This window comes from Podarcis cretensis (assembly GCF_951804945.1).
Source record: "Podarcis cretensis genome assembly, chromosome: 14".
NCBI lineage: Eukaryota > Metazoa > Chordata > Lepidosauria > Squamata > Lacertidae > Podarcis > Podarcis cretensis.
In genome coordinates, this window is record NC_137183.1 from 46,873,177 (window position 1) to 46,895,476 (window position 22,300).

At 44.1% G+C, this 22,300-nt stretch overlaps 1 protein-coding gene across 3 annotated transcripts in view; it reads right to left on the reverse strand.

Annotated features, from left to right (window-relative positions):
* Positions 1-22,300, reverse strand: part of LOC307203127 (multidrug resistance-associated protein 1-like) — a 77,721-nt gene that overhangs the window by 50,923 nt on the left and 4,498 nt on the right. For all 3 annotated transcript variants that reach the window (XM_079953665.1, XM_079953664.1, XM_079953666.1), the window contains exons 2-5: positions 6,043-6,219; positions 4,903-5,028; positions 3,659-3,796; positions 2,289-2,414 (exon numbers count right to left, since the gene is read on the reverse strand). In XM_079953665.1, the coding sequence (XP_079809791.1) occupies positions 2,289-2,414; positions 3,659-3,796; positions 4,903-5,028; positions 6,043-6,219 (567 nt within the window). The remainder of the gene's footprint in view (positions 1-2,288; positions 2,415-3,658; positions 3,797-4,902; positions 5,029-6,042; positions 6,220-22,300) is intronic.

A 22,300-nucleotide genomic window follows, 5' to 3' on the forward strand; every position in this document is an offset into this window, starting at 1 on the left:
TAACCGGAATAACTGCTAACTTGTTCTGTTTACCTATTAAGAGTATCGTTTGCCACAGTTTCCATTTAGGAAGCGTGTTCTACCGCAGTGTGCAATCAGCCAGCAGCGCTACAGGGACAAGACTACCGTAAGAATTCGCACTCATTACAGGGGTTCTTCAAGCACTACATCAGGTGGTGGTTGGGCATAACAAAAATAAGACTAAAGGAATCTTGGGTTCACATATTCTGTTCTTTCTTGGCACCCCGAGATTAGCAACTTCTCAAACCTGGTTTCATAGTTTACTAATTGAAAGAACTGGGAAAGTATAAATTGCTACCGAACCAGGAAGTCATCTATCAGTGGCTGGGTTGGGTAATCATTCCAGGGTATCCTGGCTTATTTCTCTTAATTCGTTAACCTGTTGCCATTAATCCACAGTTCCCCTTTTCCAAATGTAACAGGGAACTCTGGCTTAATAAAAGCCAGGATCATAGAACCATAGAATTGTAGAGTTGGAAGGATCCTCTAGTTCAGCCTTTCTCAACCTGTGAGTCCCCAGATATTGTTGGACTACAACTCCCATCTCCCCTAGCTAGCAAGGCCAGAGCTCAGGGATGATGGGAGTTGTAGTCTAACAACATCTGGAGACCCACAGGTTGAGAACCACTGGGTCTAGCCCAACCCCCTGCAATGCAGGAATATGCAGCTGTCCCGTATGGGGACTGACCCTCCAACCTTGACGTTATGCGCACCATGCTCTAACCAACTGAGCTACCCAGTGACAGTGTGCTGAAACCAGCATGCAGCGGGAAGGAGAATCATCGTCTGAACTGAGCCACTGTGTGCAAGGAAGGAGGAGTGTATGCAAGCCAAAAGCTTGTTCTTGTGTGTGTCTGAATGCCCCTGCTGGCTGCAGCTCAGAGCATCTGTTTTGCATGCTGAAGGTCCCAGCTTCAACCCTCAATGGCATCTCCTGTTGGGCTGGTAAATAATTCCTTCCTGAAAGAGCTGAAGAGCTGAAGAGCTGCTGCTGCTGCTGCTGCCAGTCAGTGTAGAGAATTCTGAGCTAGATGGACCAATGGGCCTGACTTGGTATAAATCAGATTCTTATGGGTGGTCTGCAAGTTACTTTTATTCAAAGTACAGTCGTACCTTGGAAGTCGAACAGGATCTGTTCCGGAAGTCCGTTCAACTTCCAAAATGTTCGCAAACCAAAGCACCGCTTCTGATAGGCTGCAGAAAGCTCCTGCAGCCAATCGGAAGCAGTGGAAGCCCCGTCGGACGTTTGGCTTCCAAAAATAGTTTGCAAACTGCAATGGTCACTTCCAGGTTTGTGGCGTTCAGGAGCCAATACGTTTGGGAACTAAGCTGTTCAAAAACCAACGTACAACTGTATACCTGCTGAAATTAATGACTGTGACTAAGTTAGGTATGTAGATTTTAGCTAGTCTACAATCGGGAAAAGTAAGCTGAATGGCGATGACTGCTCCTCTTTTTCCAGTTTTATCCCTCCGCTTGGTCCCAGCTCAAACTCCCAAACCAGCTCACCTGTTCACTAAAATCAGTATCATGGTCTGGCTAAGCAAATACATAAACCACCAGAGGCCATTTAATTCCACAAGGTACATCACCATCTAAAAATAAGAACTCGCAGCTATGGACCTAATTAAGAGCTAAATCACAACTGTCAAGCCGGGGAAATGGTGCTAATCCCACGAAACAGAGAGAAGGCCTGTGCACAAACGAGATAGCAGAAATGACCCCTTCCCAGTTCATGAGCCTCTTTGCAGAGATTTTTGAACAACAGCTTAGGATACACAGACACACAAGTTTCCACACTGCAGTATTTATAGGACCAGAAAAATAGGAAGAAAATGACCTTTAAGAAACAAAACCACCACCAACAATTTGGCCAATAAACTTGTTTCTTTCTGGAAACTCTAAGAAGAAAGTTCCAGAATTCTTATTTTAAGAATTTGTTTGCATATAACATGGTCAAAGAAAATTATTAGAAGAAAACTGGTAAGAACATTGGCAGGGTTACTGTAATAACCTGCAGTTTTAGAGGAGTATATATTTAAAGTGGATGAATAAATGAGCAAATTAAGTTAATTTGGATATGCAGAATGTATTAAAAAATACATTTAAGGAACCGCAGAAAAAAGGAGAAGGAAGACAAGTTTTCAAATGTTAAAATGAGTATAAAATTACTGAAATGTATAAAATTGAAAATCAATCAATCACAAAATTATTAGAAGCAACCTACTTAAGCAAATTCCCAGGCATCCCTCAGAGAAATTACTTACAGGGTCATGAACTGTTTCTGAAAACAAAGGCGGCCTCTCAGGAAAACAGGATAATATCAGCTGGATTAGCACCAAAGTGAAATAGATGTAGAATGTAATATAACGAAAAACATCGACTTCAGAACCCTAGAAGAAGACATTGAATGCTGTGGTTAGCGGACTGACAGAAACCAGCAAAATAACGTGCGTCGTAGAGAAAGGAGATGGAGAAAACTCTCTCATCAATGCTTGGGCGCATCAGACAAAATTGATCAGCAGGAGATTCAGGGCAGAGATAAAGAAGGGCGTCTCCACACAGGGTGTAACTAATTTCTGGAATATGGTACGCCGTAAAACGTGCTGACTGCCACAGTTTTAGAAGGTTTTGAAGGGGGTTAGAGAAGTCCAAAGAGGAGGAAGAGAAGGGGATTCCAATGGCTATTATTCCATGACAATCTATAGCATGGGTAGGCAAACTAAGGCCCAGGGGCCGGATCTGGACCAATTGCCTTCTAAATCCGGCCCACGGACGGTCTGGGAATCAGCATGTTTTGACATGAGTAGAATGTGTCCTTTTATTTAAAATGCATCTCTGGGTTATTTGTGGGACACAATAATTCATTCTTCCCCCCACAAAATATAGTCCGGCCTCCAACAAGGCCTGAGGGATAGTGGACCGCCCCCCTGCTGAAAAAGTTTGCTGACCCCTGATCTATAGACTCGCCATGTTCGGAGGTAGCTCTGCACACACCTGAGAACGAACCATTTCCTCAAGGGTTGTTTTGTTTTTCATTATTTACTTGTTTTTATCCTGTGTTTTATTCTGTGAACCACCCTGAGAGCTTATGATGAGGGGTGGTATAGAAATCATAATAATAATCATATTAATAATACTACTACTACTAATAATAATAATGTAAAAAAGCTGTAGCAAATGGAAGTGTTTGCGTTTTACAGCATGCTAGAATGTGCATGCGCATGAACGCACTAGTTAACACATCTTAAAAAAATAAAAACGCAGAAAATTCTCTGCATAATGATCAGGAGAAAGAACAAAACATTTCCCCAGCTCTTTCAACAGCCGCTGCCCACAGCTTTGGTCGGGGGGGGGGGTGTATCTCTAAACTGCACTTCCAAGGAGGCTGCAGGGCCGTTTTGATAGTCCCTTGACAAGCTCATCCAGGCTTTGATTTGAGTTTCAAACAAAAAGGAAAAAAGGAAAGCGAGCACGCTTTAGTGGCCTTTAACGCTTCGGAATGAGGTTTAATGGGTCATTAACTCACTTGTGTGGCTGCACAGATTGCCAAGAATCCCGAGTTAAATCATTAAACAAGCAACTGATTCCCTTCACGATTCCAAAGAGTCATCTGTGCTTAGCGGAGGCTGCTTACCGTACTCGAGGCGTGCATAATTTTGGATCTAAAAGTTACGGTGGCGCACAGGAGCGCAATAAGCCAGAAGAGCAACATGACTCCTGAAGACTGGGCTCCTTTCATCCTCTCGTACTGTATCAAAAATGTGGCAAGCAGCTGTGGAGATATCAAAGGGCAGGAGATTACTGTTCCATCAGAACGATGATGGCAAAGCAAAACGAGAACAAGGCCACAAATCCTCCCCTTGGACACAGCTCAGTTGGTTAGAGCATGGGGCTGATAATGTCAAGGTTGCAGGTTCGATCCCCATATGGGACAGTCATATATTCTTGCATTGCAAGGGATTAGACTAGATGATTCTCAGGGTACCTTCCAACTTTATGATATTTATTGATCCACAGTTGTACCTTGGTTTTCAAACAGCTTAGTTTCCGAATGTTTCGGCTCTCGAATGCTGCAAACCTGGAAGTGACTGTTCTGGTTTGCAAACTATTTTTGGAAGCCGAATGTCCGACGTGGCTTCCACGTCTTCCGATTGGCTACAGGAGCTTCCTGCAGCCAACCAGAAGCCCGCTTTGGTTTCCGAATGTTTTGGAAGTCAAATGGACTTCCGGAACAGATTCCATTTGACTTCCAAGGTACGACTGTATTTTTTTTAAGATATAGTTTTTATTGATTTTCAAAGGTTTTAAAAATTTACTTATATTTCAACATATGTTTTTCTTAAAATTTTGACTTCCTGCTCTTACTTCTGTGATGTTCTTATTTCCACCTTATACCTACTGCTTTATATGACAAACTTTAATCTAATACAATTATCCTCTGTTTCACTTATCATTGTTTTCATTCTGCGCATGTGATTCGAACCCTGCCGGTGTTTTCATTTGACTATAACAGTATTTCAAATAGTCCGAAAAGGGTCTCCACTCTTCCATAAACAGTTGGTCACTTTTATCACTGTAGATTTCGCCATTTCCGCTGTAGTCCATTAGATTTCGCCATTTCCGCATAGTCCATTAACTTTTGAAGCCATTCCTCCTTGGTTCTCTGATCAGGCGTTGTGCAGGAATCCGATCTGGTGAGGCTGCACCAAGGCAGCAACAAGCTACTGCTGGGATTTACAATCAGGACACAAGCATAATGAGGTTTCCTACAAGTGGAAACGGCTCGTTTTAGCTGTCCCCATTGTCCTTGGTTACAAACAAAACAAGTTCCGCTGCTAAAATGAAGCCGCAGAAGAATAAAATATCATTTTCACTCACCATTGTTATGCCCAAAATCGTAGGGCTGACTAAAAAAACAGGAGCTCGGAAAATGTTGTGACTTCTTTCCCAGAAAGAGTAGAAAAGGTCTGCCCAGCAGACTATCCACAATAAGAGGCCCAAGGCCTGAAACAGGAAAAAAGAGATTGTTTTCAGATGAATAGTCCTCATGAAACAAAGAATTAGGAGAACAGGGTCTCTTAGCAGCATTTTGTATGGAGCTGCTTTGGACTGGGCTGGTGGAACAATTGATTCTGAAGACTTTAGCTTTCATATATATCATGCAGACCCTCCAAGTGTCCCTAGTTTCCAGGGGCTTAAGAGAAGCCATCCCAGTTTCTGATTTGATTCTGGAATGTCCTGCTTTTCCTTAGGATGTCCCTATTTTCACTGGAGAGATGTTGGAGGGCATGAAGTTATCCAACAGCCGCCTCCCCCCAAGCCGTCTGAAAGCATTCCTGTATAGGGAAGTTGTTAATAATAATAATAATAATAATAATAATAATAATAATAATAATTTATTAATACCCCACCCATCTGGCTGAGTTTCCCCAGCCACTCTTGGCGGCTTCCAATCGAGTGTTAAAAACTATACAGCATTAAATTTTTAAAATGTTCAATGTTTTATTATGTTTTTATATATGTTGAAAGCTTCCCAGAGTGGCTGCGGCAACCGAGTAAGATGTGTGGGGTATAAATAGTAAAATTATCATTATGGAATGGGACGTCCCTATTTTCATCGGAAGGGACGCAGGTGGCGCTGTGGGTTAAAGCCTCAGCGCCTAGGACTTGCCGATCGAAAGGTCGGCGGTTCGAATCCCTGCGGCGGGGTGCGCTCCCGCTGCTCGGTCCCAGCGCCTGCCAACCTAGCAGTTCGAAAGCACCCTTGGGTGCAAGTAGATAAATAGGGACCGCTTACCAGCGGGAAGGTAAACGGCGTTTCCGTGTGCGGCTCTGGCTCGCCAGAGCAGCGATGTCACGCTGGCCACGTGACCCGGAAGTGTCTCTGGACAGCGCTGGCCCCTGGCCTCTTAAGTGAGATGGGCGCACAACCCCAGAGTCTGTCAAGACTGGCCCGTATGGGCAGGGGTACCTTTACCTTTACCTTTATTTTCATCGGAGCATGCATGCACCACTTACTGTTTTGGCTTTGTTGAGATGCGACATTTGGATGTATCCCCTGTCATGGCGCTGGAGGTACACGAAGTAGATTGGGAAGCAAGCCCAGAGGTAAATGCAAGGGATCCAGGTGAGGACGGTTTTCTGAAAGCACTTGGTGAAGTCTGGGTTCTCGGTGTACCATGTTAAATTCCAGTCCTGAGAAAAGAAGGGAACGGGTTAGCACGCTGTAGAGTTTGCAGAAAGCCCTGGGTTTAATCCTCAGCATCTCCAGGTGGGGCTGTGAAGGTTCCCTGCCTGAAACCCTGGAGAGCTGCTGCCTGTCGGTGCAGACAATACTAAGCTCCATGGGCCTGTGGTTTGCCTCTGCATAAGACAGTTTCCTCTGTTCCCACTTCTTGCAGGCCACCTGGAGAGCCTTCAAATCAAAAGGCAGGATAGAATCATAGACTTGGAAGGGAGCGTGAAGCTCATCTGGCCCAACCCCCTGCAATGCAGGACTCGAACCCACGACCATGAGACTAAGAGTCTCACGCTCTACCGACTGAGCTATCTCAGGAATGCCATTTGGCCAAAAGTTTTATGAATCGATTGATCAATCGCCGCCAATTGAACAACAACAGTGTTACAAATCAGTAGCATTATTCTCTTGTGGTGACACTGAAAGGTCAATGAAAGTAAATACATTGAGGATTGGGGCCTGCTGATAAGCAATGCTACTTGGTGGGGTACGTATGCCTTTAACGGCTGAAGGGCAAAGAGGAAGCCCAAAAAGCAGTGAAGATTTTCTTTCCACATGGAAATGCGAGGAAGCGAGAGAGCTGCACCCACTGAATACCTTCCTTGTAGGTGATAAAGGTAAAAAAGATGCTGTCAGGAGAAGGCGAATCTCCTTGTCAGCAGATATATTTATGTAATTAAGTTAGCACCGGCATGCTTCCTCCCTGTCTGAAACCCCAGAGAGCCACTGCCTGTCACTGCAGAGAGAAACTAAATGCACCAATGAGCTCTTACAAGCCAGCTTCCTACGTTTCTTTTCAATCGTCTTTCTATTTCAATTGGAGGGGGTTCTTACTTCCTTGCCTGGGCCTTTGCTGGAGACATGGGACTACATTTCCTTGCAAGTGGGTGGCTGTGTGTTTCTGGGGAGGTGTCTACCGCTCTTCTGTTGTTCTATTTAAGCTTGCTCTGGCTCTATTTATACTTGAAACTATATCTGCATTTCATATGCTGCTTATACCTTCACTGCTACCGCCACACACTGCTAGTTGTGCCTGCTACGGCTTTTGCTTCTATCGACTGACAAATTTATATTGCTTACTGTTTACTGATACGGCTGTGCCAATGCTTATCTATTTACGCTGTTTGCTGCTTTGTATTGCCTGCAATACTCTTGTCAACAAATGACAAGAGATAATCTAGAGATTAGATTTTACTGAGATGCTGCAACTTTACTCCGGACTGATGCTATCACTGCTGCTGGGGGAAACAGAGGAAGAATTTGGAAGCGAGAATTGTTTTCCGTTTCTGAAAGCCACTTTTTAACTCTCGGGTTTCTGGCGTAACGGGCAAGGAGCGTCAAGGCGAAGTTACTGAGACCAGACACAGTCTTTGGGCAAGAAAACTTTTAAGGGAGGCTCCTCTGCTCGCTTCCTGTTCCTCTGTCTCATTAGCCTGAGCCCAGACAAACTGGGTGCAACAGGGTCACCTGCTGTATTGTTGTGCCAAGCCATTTGCTTGGTGGTTTTCCTGTCTGTCTGGTTCATGCCAACTCAGAAACATTATGCTCCTCCAGTCGTGTGCAAGTCAAGTCTCCAAACACTGACCTAAAAGTTGACTGCTCCACTCATAAAGTGAGTTATTTTGTCGCTTTAAAACAGCAACAACAATCAACAACACAAGTGGACTTAAAGGCCCATCTAGCTCAGTACAGTCAACACTGACTGGCAGCATCTCACCAGGGTTTCAGGCAGCAATCTCTCCCAGCCCTATGTTGGGTTGCCAGGAAACAAACCTGTGTCGTTCTGCATACAAAGCAGGTGCTCTGTTGTTGATCTACAGCCGTTCTCCCAAAAAGAAAAAAAACGAAACACCGAGTTTTGCAAAGCTTTCCTACTAGGTAATCTACAGAGCGATTCTGACTTGTTGCAGCCACTCGGGCAAATGGCAATTCACACCATTTCCCTGGCTGCCTCGCCTCAAAAGGCATACAGTGGTGCCCCGCAAGATGAATGCCTCGCGAGACGGAAAACCCGCTAGACGAAAGGGTTTTCCGTTTTGGAGGCGCTTCGCAAAACGAATTTCCCTATGGGCTTGCTTTGCAAGACGAAAATGTCTTGCGAGTTCCTGCGGGGTTTTTTCCCTCCCCCCCCCCTTTTCCTAAGCCGCTAATCCGCTTATCAGCGGATCCGCTTATCAGCCGCTTAACAGCTGATCGCTAAAAGCCGCTAAACCGCTAATAGCGCTAATCCGCTAAGCTGTCAATGGGCTTGCTTCGCAAGACAAAAAACTGCTAGACGAAGAGCCTCATGGAACGGATTAATTTCGTCTTGCGAGGCACCACTGTATTTGTCAGAGTTGGGAAAGGTTCGGAGAAGGGCAACAGGGGATGGAGCGGCTCCCCTACAAGGAATGGTTGCAGATGTGAATGAGAGGAGACGCGATAGAGGTGGATTAAATTGTACGTGGCATAGAACAGTAGCAGACAGAAAGTTTCCCTCCTCCTCTCTCATAGCGATAGAACTCGTGGACATGCAATGAAGCTGAACGCTGGGTGATTTGAGACGGATAAAAGAAAATACTTCTTTAGGCAGCGCATAAACTATGGAGTTCTCACACGCAGGAGGCAGTGATGGCCCCCATTTTGGATGACTTGTAAAAGAGCACTGGACAAACATGAGGAGGAGCTTTGATGGCGATGCTCTGCCCCCAAACCTGGAAACAATATGCTTCTGAACACCCCTTGCTGGAAACCACAGCAGGGGAAGCTTGTTCTTGTGTCCGGGTCCATAAGCATCTGTGTAGCCACGATGACTACCCAGATGTGGGAACAGATGGGCCATTGGCCTGATTCAGCAGACACTTATTATGTTCTTATGGATGTGTGTACCTGGATGCCAAAGCTTAGACCAGCCTTCCCTAACCTGTTCCCTTCAGAAGTTTGGGCCCAACACCTGTTTTCCCTAGCCAATAAATGGTCAGGGTTGCAAGGAATTGTAATCTTAACACATCCCGAGGTCACCAAATTGGGGAAAGGTGGTGTTGGTGTTGGTGCATTCCATGGGGAAAACCACCCTGCATCTTCAAAAGTAAAAGGTAAAAAAAAAAAGGGTAAAGGACCCCTGGATGGTTAAGTCCACTCAAAGGCAACTATGGGGTTGCAGCGCTCATCTCGCTTTCAGGCTGAGGGAGCCGGCGTTTGTCCGCAGACAGCTTTCCGGGTCATGTGGCCAGCATGACTAAACCGCTTCTGGTGCAAGGGGACACTGTGACAGAAGCCAGAGCAGCGCACGGAAACGCCGTTTACCTTCCCACCGCAGCGGTACCTATTCATCTACTTGCAATGGCTTTCGAACTGCTAGGTTGGCAGGAGCTGGGACAGAGGGAAGGGAGCTCACCCCATCATGGGGATTCAAACCACCAACCTTCTGATCAGTAAGCCCAAGAGGCTCAGTGGGTTAGACCACAGCACCACCCGCGTCCCATCTTCAAACATATACACTGGCGTCTTCAAAAGCACACCTAGAAGCCGCGCCAGAGTGCTAATCAAATTGGCAGTAATAGATATTATCAAGATTCTAGCCAACTCAGTTCAGCAACCCTGCAATAATACAATTGCTTCCTACCCTGCAAGATTTCACCTGTAAGCAGCTCTGCTCTCTATGAAGCCTATCAAATTCTATGCTGTGGGTCCTTCCAGCATTGCAAGAGGCTGCAAGGAATTTCACAGCACCAGCCTGATTTCAGCAAGGGGAGGACGCCCAGCAAAAAAAGTGCCTTCCAGATCGCACCCACTGAGTTTTTGGCGCTTGTAATGACACAGCATCCGATTACTTCACAGCAATGCCAGAAATGCCCTAACAAGATTAGCTTAGCTTTCCCGGTAGCCCCTCCAAAACCCTGTGAGAGAGATTTGCTGGCTATTTTTAATTATGAGCAGAGCGTGGGCAAAGGGAAAGCTATTTTAATGGAAAAAAACAAAAGATTAAAAAGCTCCCACCCAATTGAGCAGCAAGCCAACCGTAACTGAAGGAGAGATGGTGAGAACAGAGAAAGTACCTTCCAAAGGAAATGGGAAGTTGGATCAAAATTCAACAGAGATTTATTCATTCATTTATTTATTAAATCTGTACACTACCCTTCATCTAAAGATCAAAGGTCAGTTCACGACACACACTCTTGTTTTTCATGGAGACACCTTCTGAGGCTTCTATAAGCCAGGGTAAAGAAGGTACACGAAACCTTCCCAAATGAAAAAAGACAAGGGTTCTGGACATGATGTCTGTCTCTGCAGTGTAGAATGGTCTCCTGTCCCGTCCCATGCATGGAATTTGGTGCCCAAAGATGGGGATAGAGATGTACTGGCACAAGGCAAGGGATTCAGTGCCCGATGCAACTCCTTGTCCTTTACTCATGGCTGTCCATATCTATTTGTTTTTTTTACTGTGTGCAATCCCAGGATTGAACACAAAGAAAACAATGTCTGAAAAATTAAAAATTAAAATCAGGCCAAAGGACAGCACAGGTAGTGGCAATTCATCAATTCCAGGTGGTTAAAACAAAATCAGCCACCCTGAAAAGCCTGGGTGAAGAGGCACATATTCTGCAAGTTCCCATCACTTCAGCCCACCTAGCTCCCCTATTCTCCTGTTCTCTGTTTAGAAATTCCAAATTCTTGGGGAACCTGAGGAGAAGAGTATATAAATGACGCAAAATAACAGTGTGCTATTTCAGCACCGTTACAAAACACACACAACAACTCTAAAACAATTTCATAGTTTCGAAGCACATCTAGCAAAAGTTGCATTTAAGGATCACCTCTCTGCAATGAGGACAGAGTTTATTCTTCTCGGAAATCAGGGCTGATATCTCCACCTTTTCAGAGACTCATACAGCCTGGTAGCTTTCATAATCTCTATACAAACACACAGGTTTTGGGGTGACAGCTTTGCTTTTGGTTTAAGTGGAGAGTTGTAGTTCAGTCATCGGACGAGGAGTACAAAGTACCTTTGCGGCTTTTGTTAAGTCTGCACTCCATGGTGGGTGCTGCACTCACAAGCCTTCCAGCCTGATCCCAAGAACGCATACACTGAAATAAATCCCATCGTGTTCAGCAGGACTTAAAAGCGTGTATAGAATTTCACTCCCCTAACCGCATGTCTTTTGCAGCGAAGGCTTCTTGGCTATTGCTATCCCACGCCTACAGCATTCCTTGCAGAATTTGTGATGCAACACACAGCTTACGTTACAGAGCATATCAACACTTAGCTTTAAGACAGTTGGTTCTATTGTGTACCAATTTCACCCTCTTGCCATCAAGCTCCCCGCCCCTTGCCCTGTTGGGAAAAGGAAATCCTGGTCTGAACAAAAACTCCAGAGATCAAGTAGAGAATAAAACAAGTTTGTCCAGCCAAGTTCAACTCAGATTCACTGAAGTCAACAGATCTAAGTTAGCCATGTTCATCGGGTCCACTGAGTAGGACTAAGATAGGATACAACCCATTAAAAATAATAACTTTATACCCCCAGCCTGTCACCCAGCAACCTGCTTAGAATTCATCCACGGGGAGATTAAGCCCAGAATGTGAGCTCCCTTCTCACAGAATAAGCACGCCCCAGCTTACGTGATTGCAGCAATTATATAAAAGGGGAGGGGAAAACCAAAGACTTTGTTAAATGAGGAAGCGGGGGAAGATTTTTAAAGACAGGAATGCTCAGAGCTAAAAGAAGGAAAATGCAGGACAAACGCAAGGGACTATATTTGCACAATGGGGCAACGGAAAGATAAGAGACGGGAAGCCATTTTTGCATGACCTGAATCTGCACTCCTTTGTTGACAGCTCTGCAGATGTTAAGAGGAGCCTCTGGAAAGTAGAGGAGGGGTGAAGGCATGACAGCTCACATTTTTTTTTTGTGGTGGGTGACCCTGGGTGAACCCGGCGCCGAGTGAAGCCTCACATAACCTTCCCAGGGGCTGAATATAGCAAGGCATCTTTCAACCCCAGCCTATGCTTGACATTTGAGCACCTGCCTTTTCAATCTGGGAAGCTTATTGAGCGTGCAAAAGGATGCACATACAGCCCCCCCACACACACACCAGATCTTACTTTAAAAGTTAACGTAACGAAGACGAGGCAGGTGCCCTTCCTGCCTTTTCCTGTGCCCTCCAGAGATACTGAAGCTTTCGCACCACTTCCGCTGGCATTATCAGTACTTCAGCCTTTCAGGGCAGTTGCACGCACTGTCAATCCTGCAATAATCCAGTAACTCACACCACATTTAAAGGATGAGCTTAGGGTCAACACCTGCTTCTTCATCCCTTGGAAAGGCACCCAAAAACAGCAGCAGTCTGGTTGCAACAGACTAATAATAATAATTATTATTATTATTATTATTATTATTTATTTATTTATACCCCACCCATCTGGCTGGGTTTCCCCAGCCACTCTGAGCAGCTTCCAACAGAATATTAAAATACAATAGCCTATTTTTTTTTTATAATGTTTATTAAATTTTAGTTTAACAATAAAATACATAGATAATAACACAATCTTTTCCAATATCCACATTTCATATTCATCTTTGGGCTTCCTCACAACCCCTGTTCCTGCTTTCTAAATTCATAAATTTTACCAGCAAATTATTAACTTGGTTTAATTCATATAGTATAATTTTCCAATATTAATATCTCAAATTTTGGGATTCAACATACTCTTATTGAAACTTAATCATAAAATGTTACTTATCCAAAATTTATCTTTTCGTCTTCCAATTAAATTTAAATTTATATTCTTTATAACTAGTTTGTTGAAGCCATGTTTTTGCTAATCTTACATCTTTCTTAACATTCATACAATTTACAATATTTTTGTAGATAGTCCTTAAATTTCTTCCAGTCTTCCTTTCTATTAAACATTAAAAGCTTCCCTAAACAGGGCTGCCTTCAGATGTCTTCAGATGGCAGAAGCTTTCAAGGGCTAGTACAAGGATGGGCTAGTACAAGGTGTTGCTTCACCGCAGCTCCCATCATCACTGGCCATTGTTGTGCTCCTTCTGGGGTAGTCTGTCCATCTTTGGTCCCCACCCTGCACTCGGCTCTCACCTGTGGCTCCTAGAAGTTGTCAGCAGGCAACAGCAGCCACGTTCTGGGAAATGGCTTTGACTGGCCGGCTAAGCCAGGGGTGGGGTCCCAAACCCTCAGTGAGTTAGGGACTTCCCCTGCGTGCAAAGACAGGCTCCAGGAGATTGAGCAGACAAGACCAACAGTCAAGAAGGTAGTTTCTGCACATGATCTAGCGCAGTGGTTCTCAACCTTGGGTCCCCAGATGTTTCGGGCCTACAACTCCCATGATCCCTAGCTCACAGGACCAGTGGTCAGGGATGATGGGAGTTGTAGGCCAAAAAATCTGGGGACCCAAGGCTGAGAAAGGCAGATCTCGCGGGAAGTGAGGGGCACATGGAGCTCGTCAACCTGGGAAGCTCATTTCTCTGCTCTGCTGCTTCAGACTGAGGTTCACGGCAGGGGAAATCACACAACAATGTTCCTTCATCCAAAATTCGGGCGGAAGGGAAATATATATATATATTTAAAAAGAAAAATCCCAGAGAGAGAAAATAAGATTATCATAGAGAGGACAGTTCTAGACTAGCTTTCTCAACAAGCTGATTATCTACATAAAGGGAATTTTCTTCACAGGGAAACATCCAGCCACACAAACTCCCAGCCTGAAGCGATAACTGCCCAGAAACAGACTTGCCACCTTATCTGCTGCTTGTGCAAGCGTGGCCTTAATTAGCTGGTGCCGGTGCTAGGCACTAATGTTTTTATTTGGCAAAAGATACAAAGCAGACTATTCAAGTGGGATGAGCTTGGTATATTTCTCTCCACCTCTGATGTTGTGAACTATTAAAATACCACGACCTGGGATGGATCCCAGGAGCGAAACAAACACCAGCTCTTAAAGCAGGTCCCTTCTGACCCCCGTTATATTTGGGGGGAGCAGAAGCAACAAGTAGGTTGCTTGCAACAGGTGGGTGACTTGTGGAAAGGTTCCCCAAGGAAGAACCCTCAGCTGAACCGAGTCATCTTAAAGGTCATCTGAGGGCACATCCAAAAAACTTTGACCACCTTGAGAAAAACCATACACACCTCCCCACCAACTTCTTCCACGGGTATTTTCTATGACTTAACTGTGCAACAAGATGCAATGCATCGAAAATGGAATTACTGCAATATGCTGCTACTTCATGGCAGGGTGTGCCCATCCCTATGGCAAACACTGCTGCCCCCTCCCTGAAAAAATCCTGCAGGTAATTACAGCCACCGGCAATTCAACCAGGTCTTCTGTGAAGAAAATGCCTGAAAAATCTATCTCTGCAAATCAATGAACATCTGCTGCATGCATTTTACCTCAAACAGCACCTCAAAACAACCTTTGCCACTGTTATTTTGCTTTTACTACACTTTAACTACACTCAGAAGTTTGCTGTGTTCCTAGCACCAAATTGAAAGATCCTGGCAATCTGCAGTTTTAACTAAAGGAAATAGAAAAGAGCAAGCAAGTTGCTACAAAGAGGCTCAAAAAGATAAGCAATGTTGGTTGGAAACTCCAAGCCAAAGAGGAGGACAAAGCAAAGCAACCTGTTCCGAGTTCAAAACACTTAACAGCCAATTAATATTACTGTGCACCAATGGAGACTGCAACAGGTATTTCTAGAATTTTAATCCTTTGAAGACAAATATAATCTGAATTAGTAAGCTACATTTTTTTTTTTGCATATCAGACACTGGACACAGAAAAGTCACTATCAGAAAACCTGCATGTATGTACTTTGCAGCAACCATCAACTACGTAGGCAAACATTATTATCTGATCTGATCTGGCCAGATCTGTTTCTGCAAGGTTATTAGGACATATTAACAGAGCAACTCACTTATCTCAGAATAAGAGCAATCATACTGTTATCCGCATCGTGCATCATTAAGCCCTGCAGTTACATTATAAAATAGATTTGAAATCAGCCTGCCCAATTCAGAAGCACAAGGGAATTCGCTTCCTGGAGAAAACAAGTAAAAGAAATTGTGAAAAACAGTCTGAAGGCACATGATCCAGCCACTATGCTGAAGCTAAGCAACTGAGATTGGCTCAGTATCTCAACAGACCCCTTGGGGACCCTTGTAAATTCTGCACTGAGTTCCACAGGCGGAAATAATACCGGCACTAAAATAAAAACCAACAGGCACAAGATTCAGAGGAAATCCATGGATGTGTCAGTAATAAAGATACTGACACACTGGCTGTACAGGTAAGTAGAAAACCGTTCATTAAGTGAGCACAGTTCCTCTCTTCTGAGCAGAATGGAAATTCCACAAAGTGTCCTGATTTATGGCACCTCTTGGGAAAGGAAAAATGGGAAATACCTAGAGAAAGGGTCGTGGTGTAGTGGAGTTGTGAACCCAAGAGCGAGCTAGTTGTAAGAGCCAAGCAACTGATGAAACAACAGCTTGTTTTAAGGGCAAGATTTACTGGGTGTATGAAAGGCACTGGGGGGGGGGCCACAAAACAAAAACTGTAAGTTGCAAGGAGAATGTGGACAATAAGCTTGCCTCAAATGTAACTTATAGCAGAGTTGCCTCTACTGCATGTAAAGGTAAAGGGACCCCTGACCATTAGGTCCAGTCGCAGACAACTCTGGGGTTGCGGTGCTTATCTCGCTTTACTGGCCAAGGAAGCCGGCGTACAGCTTCCGGAGGTCATGTGGCCAGCATGACTAAGCCGCTTCTGGCGAACCAGAGCAGCGCACGGAAATGCCGTTTACCTTTCCACCAGAGCTGTACCTATTTATCTACTTGCACTTTGACGTGCTTTTGAAATGCTAGGTTGGCAGGAGCAGGGACCAAGCAACGGGAGCTCACCCCATCGCAGGGATTCGAACTGCCGATCTTCTGATCGGCAAGCCCTAGGCTCAGTGGTTTAACCCAGTGTGTCCCCCACGCCACACTACTGTGTGTAGTGCCACATATGAAAAACACTGGCCTTTTCAAACAATGCCTTTTTCTCCACCCCTCTCGTTTCCCCTGCTGCAAACGGCATTCACGGGGAAACCACCAGATCAGCAGCCCAAAAACACACGAGAAATGTCCAGATCAGCTTTGACAGTGGTGCTATTGATTAGCCAGAGTCAGAAGGCTGCAGGGCCCACCAGCAGGCAGCGAAGGCACCCTCTCAGCATTTAAAGCCCAAAGAGAAGCGGCAGTCCTCAAACAGATTGCTCCAGCGTGGGTCACACAAATGCAGAGTAAACAGATTTTCTTTCGCATTCTATTTCAGCGGGTTACTGGAACAAACTGCAGCCCTTTAAACAGCGGTCTCTTTTCAGGGATGTCAAGCAAGGCAGGAGGGCCATGTTTTCCTTCCAACAGCGGTGCAAAAGGTAGAATTTTGCTATACGCAGTTTCTCGTGGCAGGAAGAGATGTTTCCTGCACGACTTCAAAAAGCAGAACAGCCGTGTCCTAAACATAGTTCACCCTAGCATTTTTATGTGACAGTAAAAAATAATATTTTTTTTTAAGTACTGTGCAGTATCATTTCCAAACTTCAGTTCTCCTTGCACAGCATTCATCATAATCATGAGTCATGAATATCTGCAGAAAAAAGCACTAAGCCATGGAAAGAAACAAAAAGATGAGTTGGGTAGAAAGTCTGTTGCTGCATGGAAGGAGTCAGGGGAAGAACAGGGAAAAAACTCGCTCCTATCTTTAAATTAACTGAAGTTTACCACTGTATCCAAACCCAGACAAATGTGGCAATTCTTTAGTATGTTTGGCTGAAACTAGCTAACAACAAACCATAGTTAAGATAACCACAGTTTAGGGTTCAGACAAAACACTAAACTGAAAATGGAAGCAAAAGCTTCCGATCTTTCCTTATGGGGCGGAGGGAGAAAATCACACAAAAGTTCAGCACCTTATCTGAATATAAGGTAAAATGCAGGAGAATGGTGGCACAGGTTGTAAAGAGGGTGCTAAATCCACAAAAAAGCAGAGACATCACCTTGCCAACAAAGGTCCATATAGTTAAAGCCATGGTTTTCCCAGTAGTGATGTATGGAAGTGAGAGCTGGACCATAAAGAAGGCTGATCACCGGAGAATTTATGCTTTTGTATTATGGTGCTGGAGGAGACTGTTGAGAGTCCCATGGACTGCAAGAAGATCAAACCTATCCATTCTTAAGGGAATCAGCCCTGAGTGCTCACTGGAAGGACAGATCGTGAAGCTGAGGCTCCAATACTTTGGCCACTTCATGAGAAGAGAAGACTCCCTGGAAAAGACCCTGATGCTGGGATAGATGGAGGGCACAAGGAGAAGGGGACGACAGAGGACGAGATGGCTGGACAGTGTTTACGAAGCTACCAGCATGAGTTTGACCAAACTGCGGGAGGCAGTGGGAGACAGGAGTGCCTGGTGTGCTCTGGTCCAGGGGGTCACGAAGAGTCGGACATGACTAAATGACTAAACAACAACAAACCAATCCACAAAAAGAGCTGTTCTGGGTTGAATCAAGGCCTACATCCCAGTCCTAAAGTGGCCGATCAGATGCCTCACAAGCAATATGTGCCTCGTGCTCACACTTTGAGGAAAAGGAGGTTCAAATGCAACCATGGCTCTCTGCCTATATGAGAAACCTGTACAACTACTGAAGCTTGCAAGGTTTACCAGAGAAGGGGTAGTGGTTAGGGTATTACGAGAACAACCAGGGAGAATCCGGTTCAAATCACCACTCAGCCATGAAACACACCAGGTGACCTGGGACCAATCTCTTGTCTCTCAGTCCTACCTGAGCCGGGTACAAATAAGATAAAATGCAGAGGAGTTTTCTTATGCATCCCCATGAGCTCCTCGAAGGAAGGACAGCATAAATATAACTAACAATACCAGGGAGAAGCGAAGATGGTATCCTTGAGGAGTAAAAATATTCTCTAGCAGAGACACATAGGAGCCGATCCGTTAAATGTTTTCTCCAGGAATTTGGCAGTTTCAACAAAAGCAAAAGCTCTAGAGACCAGCCCGCAAGGCCTGTTTGGGCGGCCCTTGGCAACATTCAAGGAAAAGCATCTTAAAGCCTTATATTTTGTGTGTGTGCGTCATTGATTGATTGATTGATTTTATTTCCATGTCACTTTTCATTCACGTGAGCCACAAACTGGCTTTCAAACAATAAACGATAACCTAATATAACATCACAAATACAACATAAACCATATAGAATAATTAAGAAATCACCAGTAAAACGATTACAATCTATAAGACGCTATTTACAAAACAGCTCGAAAAAAAGCTGAATGGCATAATTACAATAAAAAATTACAATAAAAGTCATATTATAGGATTCACAGCATTCATAATCTATAAAGCAGCATTAAAAGCTTTAACAAACAGCAGCCAAAAGTTAACTAAGCACTGTTGAATTCATACAAGCATGTTCCCCATCCTCATGACTCACTGTTCAGTTCTTCAAAAAATCAGCAACACATATACATAATGCCTGCAGCAGGAGTTCCCTTCTCCAGGCTCCTAGGGCTAGAGGGTGGGGCAAGGCATTGCCTGAATCACAGAATTGTAGAATTGGAAGGGACCCTGAGGAGCATCTAGCCCAACCCCCTGCAATGCAGGAATATGTAGCTGTCCCATTCGGGGATCGAACCTGCAACCCCAGTGTTATCAGCACCACGCTCTAATAAACTGAGCTATCCCAGCTATGTGGCCAGCATAACGTCTCTCTCCCCTTACCATCTGTTTGTGTATTAATTCTGTTTAATATTTTTTAAAATTCATATATTTAAATATATTGTGTATATTAAATATATTGCAAACCCTTTTAATTTACAATGGGGAAATTAAATTAAGCGTGTGGTCCGAGAGTTCTGTGTTGAATAACTCTTGTGGCCCACTTGGTAAGAAAAGTTAGACTGCCCTGTTCTAGAGAAATGGCACATTCGCTCCAATTAATCATCTTTCTCGCCATAAATAAATTGCAGTCATAACTACTGTTCAGCCTCCAATATACTTGCATAACTTATAATAATCCTACATGCCTGGCACATATCCCCATATGCACATTAACTTTCAGTATTATTAAAGAAGAGGTGTTTATTGATTTAACCATTGGCCCTACTCCCAATCCCAGCAGTTCAGCTATAATTTCCAAAACTGTGATGGCAACCCATGATATGTGGGGAGATAATCTGGTAGGAAGGGAAGAGAACTAAGAGGCTTGAGTTTTTCGCAGCTCAAATTTGTTTCAATTGAGCCTGTTTAGGTGAATTATCCGTTTGCACTGGAAACTCAGGCTGTTACAATCAGCCACACAGCTCCATTCCTACAGAGACACAGAACAAAGCCATTCTCTTTTCAACATTACTAGAACGACTACAAGTTAGCAGGCAAAACAGCAGAATCAGAAAACAGTAATTGCTCTTTTAATTAAGGCCACCAAGGCAGGACTTAAATGGAACTGGGTAAAGGTTTTGGCTTTCTTGTCAAACTCTGGAAAAAAGCCAAAAACAGAAGCGAGACGGAGAATGCATGATGTTCAATCAGTTACTGCAGTACTGTATAAGGAAAGGGACATCCACACATATTGAAAACTAGACACACTGGACTTTGCATACTGCACCAATGGAAACTTTTGCTAAAAACTATAAGAAAGGAAACTCAGCAGGGAGTTAGCATGACCTTCAACAAACAATAAACTCCCTTTCTTTCTGCCCACAGCCAACTCTGTGTTGAAAGGCTTCTTCCAATGACTGCATTCTTGAAACTTCTAGGCCTTCGTGTGTTTTGAGAATCAATGTTAGAGACATGCTCTTACACCTGAAACAATTAACTTGTGTAGAAGACTAAGAATTCTCCATCTGCAGATAGGCCCACCTTCCCCGTCTGTGCAAGTCGGAGGCAATCTGAAATCAGCAATTGCTACAGAGAGGCAACAGGTAGCCTCCATGGAGAACAAATCATTTTGCTGTCTGCATCAGCAGTGACCGAATTATTCAAACACACGGGATGTAGGCTGGAGGAAGAATTACCCGTCCCAAATGGAGGCAGACAGAAAGGAAGACCAGAGCAGTGAGTCACACAGAGGCACACCAGGCAGCCCCCTCTGTCTATGAATACTTTGAGCCCTTGGCATGCTAATAGTTACCCTGAGCAGTGCTTTCTTCTGGGGGGACACAGGGCTACACATACCCCTAAACATTTTGTGAATGTTTGGCCTCATTGAGGGACAGTATTTCCATATGAGTAGGAAAATAAGAGTACTCCTAAACAATTTTTTTTAAAGGAAAAAGCACTGACCATGAGGCTGAGGAGGATGGCACACCTTGTGCCACACCATGCCCATCTAACTGGCTTAAGTAGGCCTATATTTTCTAGCCTAGAGTGCATAATACTGCAGCTCTACAGTGGAACTAGGAACCCACAAATTCCCACCAAAATCAAAGCAGGTACAGGAATGCAAACAGCAAATTTCTAGTGGGGAGCAGTGTTAGAAATTCCCCAGGCGCCAGGCCAACTTAAACCTGGGTTGCTGGTGCCGCAATGGAAAGTATAGGCACTGTTTTCCACTCAATGAAATTTCTTTTTCTTATTTATTTCATTTCTATTCCGCTTTATATTTTAAAGAAAAAAATCCCGAAGCGGTTTGCAACACGTTAAAACATCAAAGGAAACAATCCAGAATAGTCATACCTTGGTTCTCGAACAGAATCCGTTCTGGGAGTCCGTTCGACTCCCGGAACCATTCAAAAACCAAAGCGTGGCTTCCTGCAGTCAATCGGAAACCACGCCAGATGCTCAGCTTCCGAAAACCGTTCAAAAACCAGAACGCTCACTTCCGGTTTTCGATCATCCGGGAGCCAAAATGTATGAGTTCCAAGGCGTTTGGCAACCAAGGTACGACTGTAAAACAAATTCAAGCTTCCAGGAAAATATTTCAGATCCTTCTCCAAGTGACATTTTGTTTCCCCCATATCTATTTACCTGCTTAATTTACAGAGCTGCCTCATAGCAGAAGTATTCTAGAAAGCCTTGCACGCACACCCCTTACCAATTTTGTTTAGCTGCACACAACTGGAATCTGATTTAAGGCACGCTTCCCTCCAGCAATACCAATACTGCCATAGCAAGAAAGGCAGAACACACAAGAAGGGCCTTCTAGGAAAATCTGAGTCCCCACAGGGAACCTCCCTTTCAACAAGTCTCCGCTGCAACTTTGGCTTGTGCAATAACTATTTCCCAGCCGGTGGGTCCAGTTATCAAAGCGTTCCAACCTTCCGAAGTCCTTCATTAGTCACAAAGCTTCGGCCAAAATAGCAAGCTACAACTTACCCTGACTTTGCAAGGGCAGCTAGGTGGGACTTCAAAGCTGCTGGTTCTTTACCAAGTCAGGAGAGCAAGAACCTACTTATTGGCTTAGCAATTGCAAGCACCCCAGGGCATGGACGCACCCCCATGAACATGAACACACAGAGCACTGTGATCCCAGTAAGTCAGGCCTCGTTCCTTTCTTGTTGCAAATGGTGCTCTGAACGCTCATTCAGCCAACAGCGACAGATCACTTATATATAGAGTCTTCTGTGCAATTTTCAGATGCAGGTAGAAAGCAAGTGGTAAATCATAATATTTGCATGAGGGAGAGGAACCCCATTGTATACACCCTTGCACAAGTCTGAGGACAGACAAACCAGTTACCTAAGCAGTAACCCACAGTATTGGACATATTCTCAAATTCCCTTATGACCAGGGTGGATTTGATTTAAATCACAATTTAAATCACTAGGCAGTAAGACTTGATTTAAATCTTTTTTTTTTTACAGAAAGACATTCCTGCTGGTATAATATTAATATTTACAACCAGAAGAAGGCTTCATTTTTTGAATAATAAATTTTCAGAGTAGTTTTTACATTTACTGGGATATCAAAAATTACTGATTTGGTTATACTATTAGAAATACATAGACAGATAATTATGAACTTACTGTGAGGTTAAATAAGTTAACTG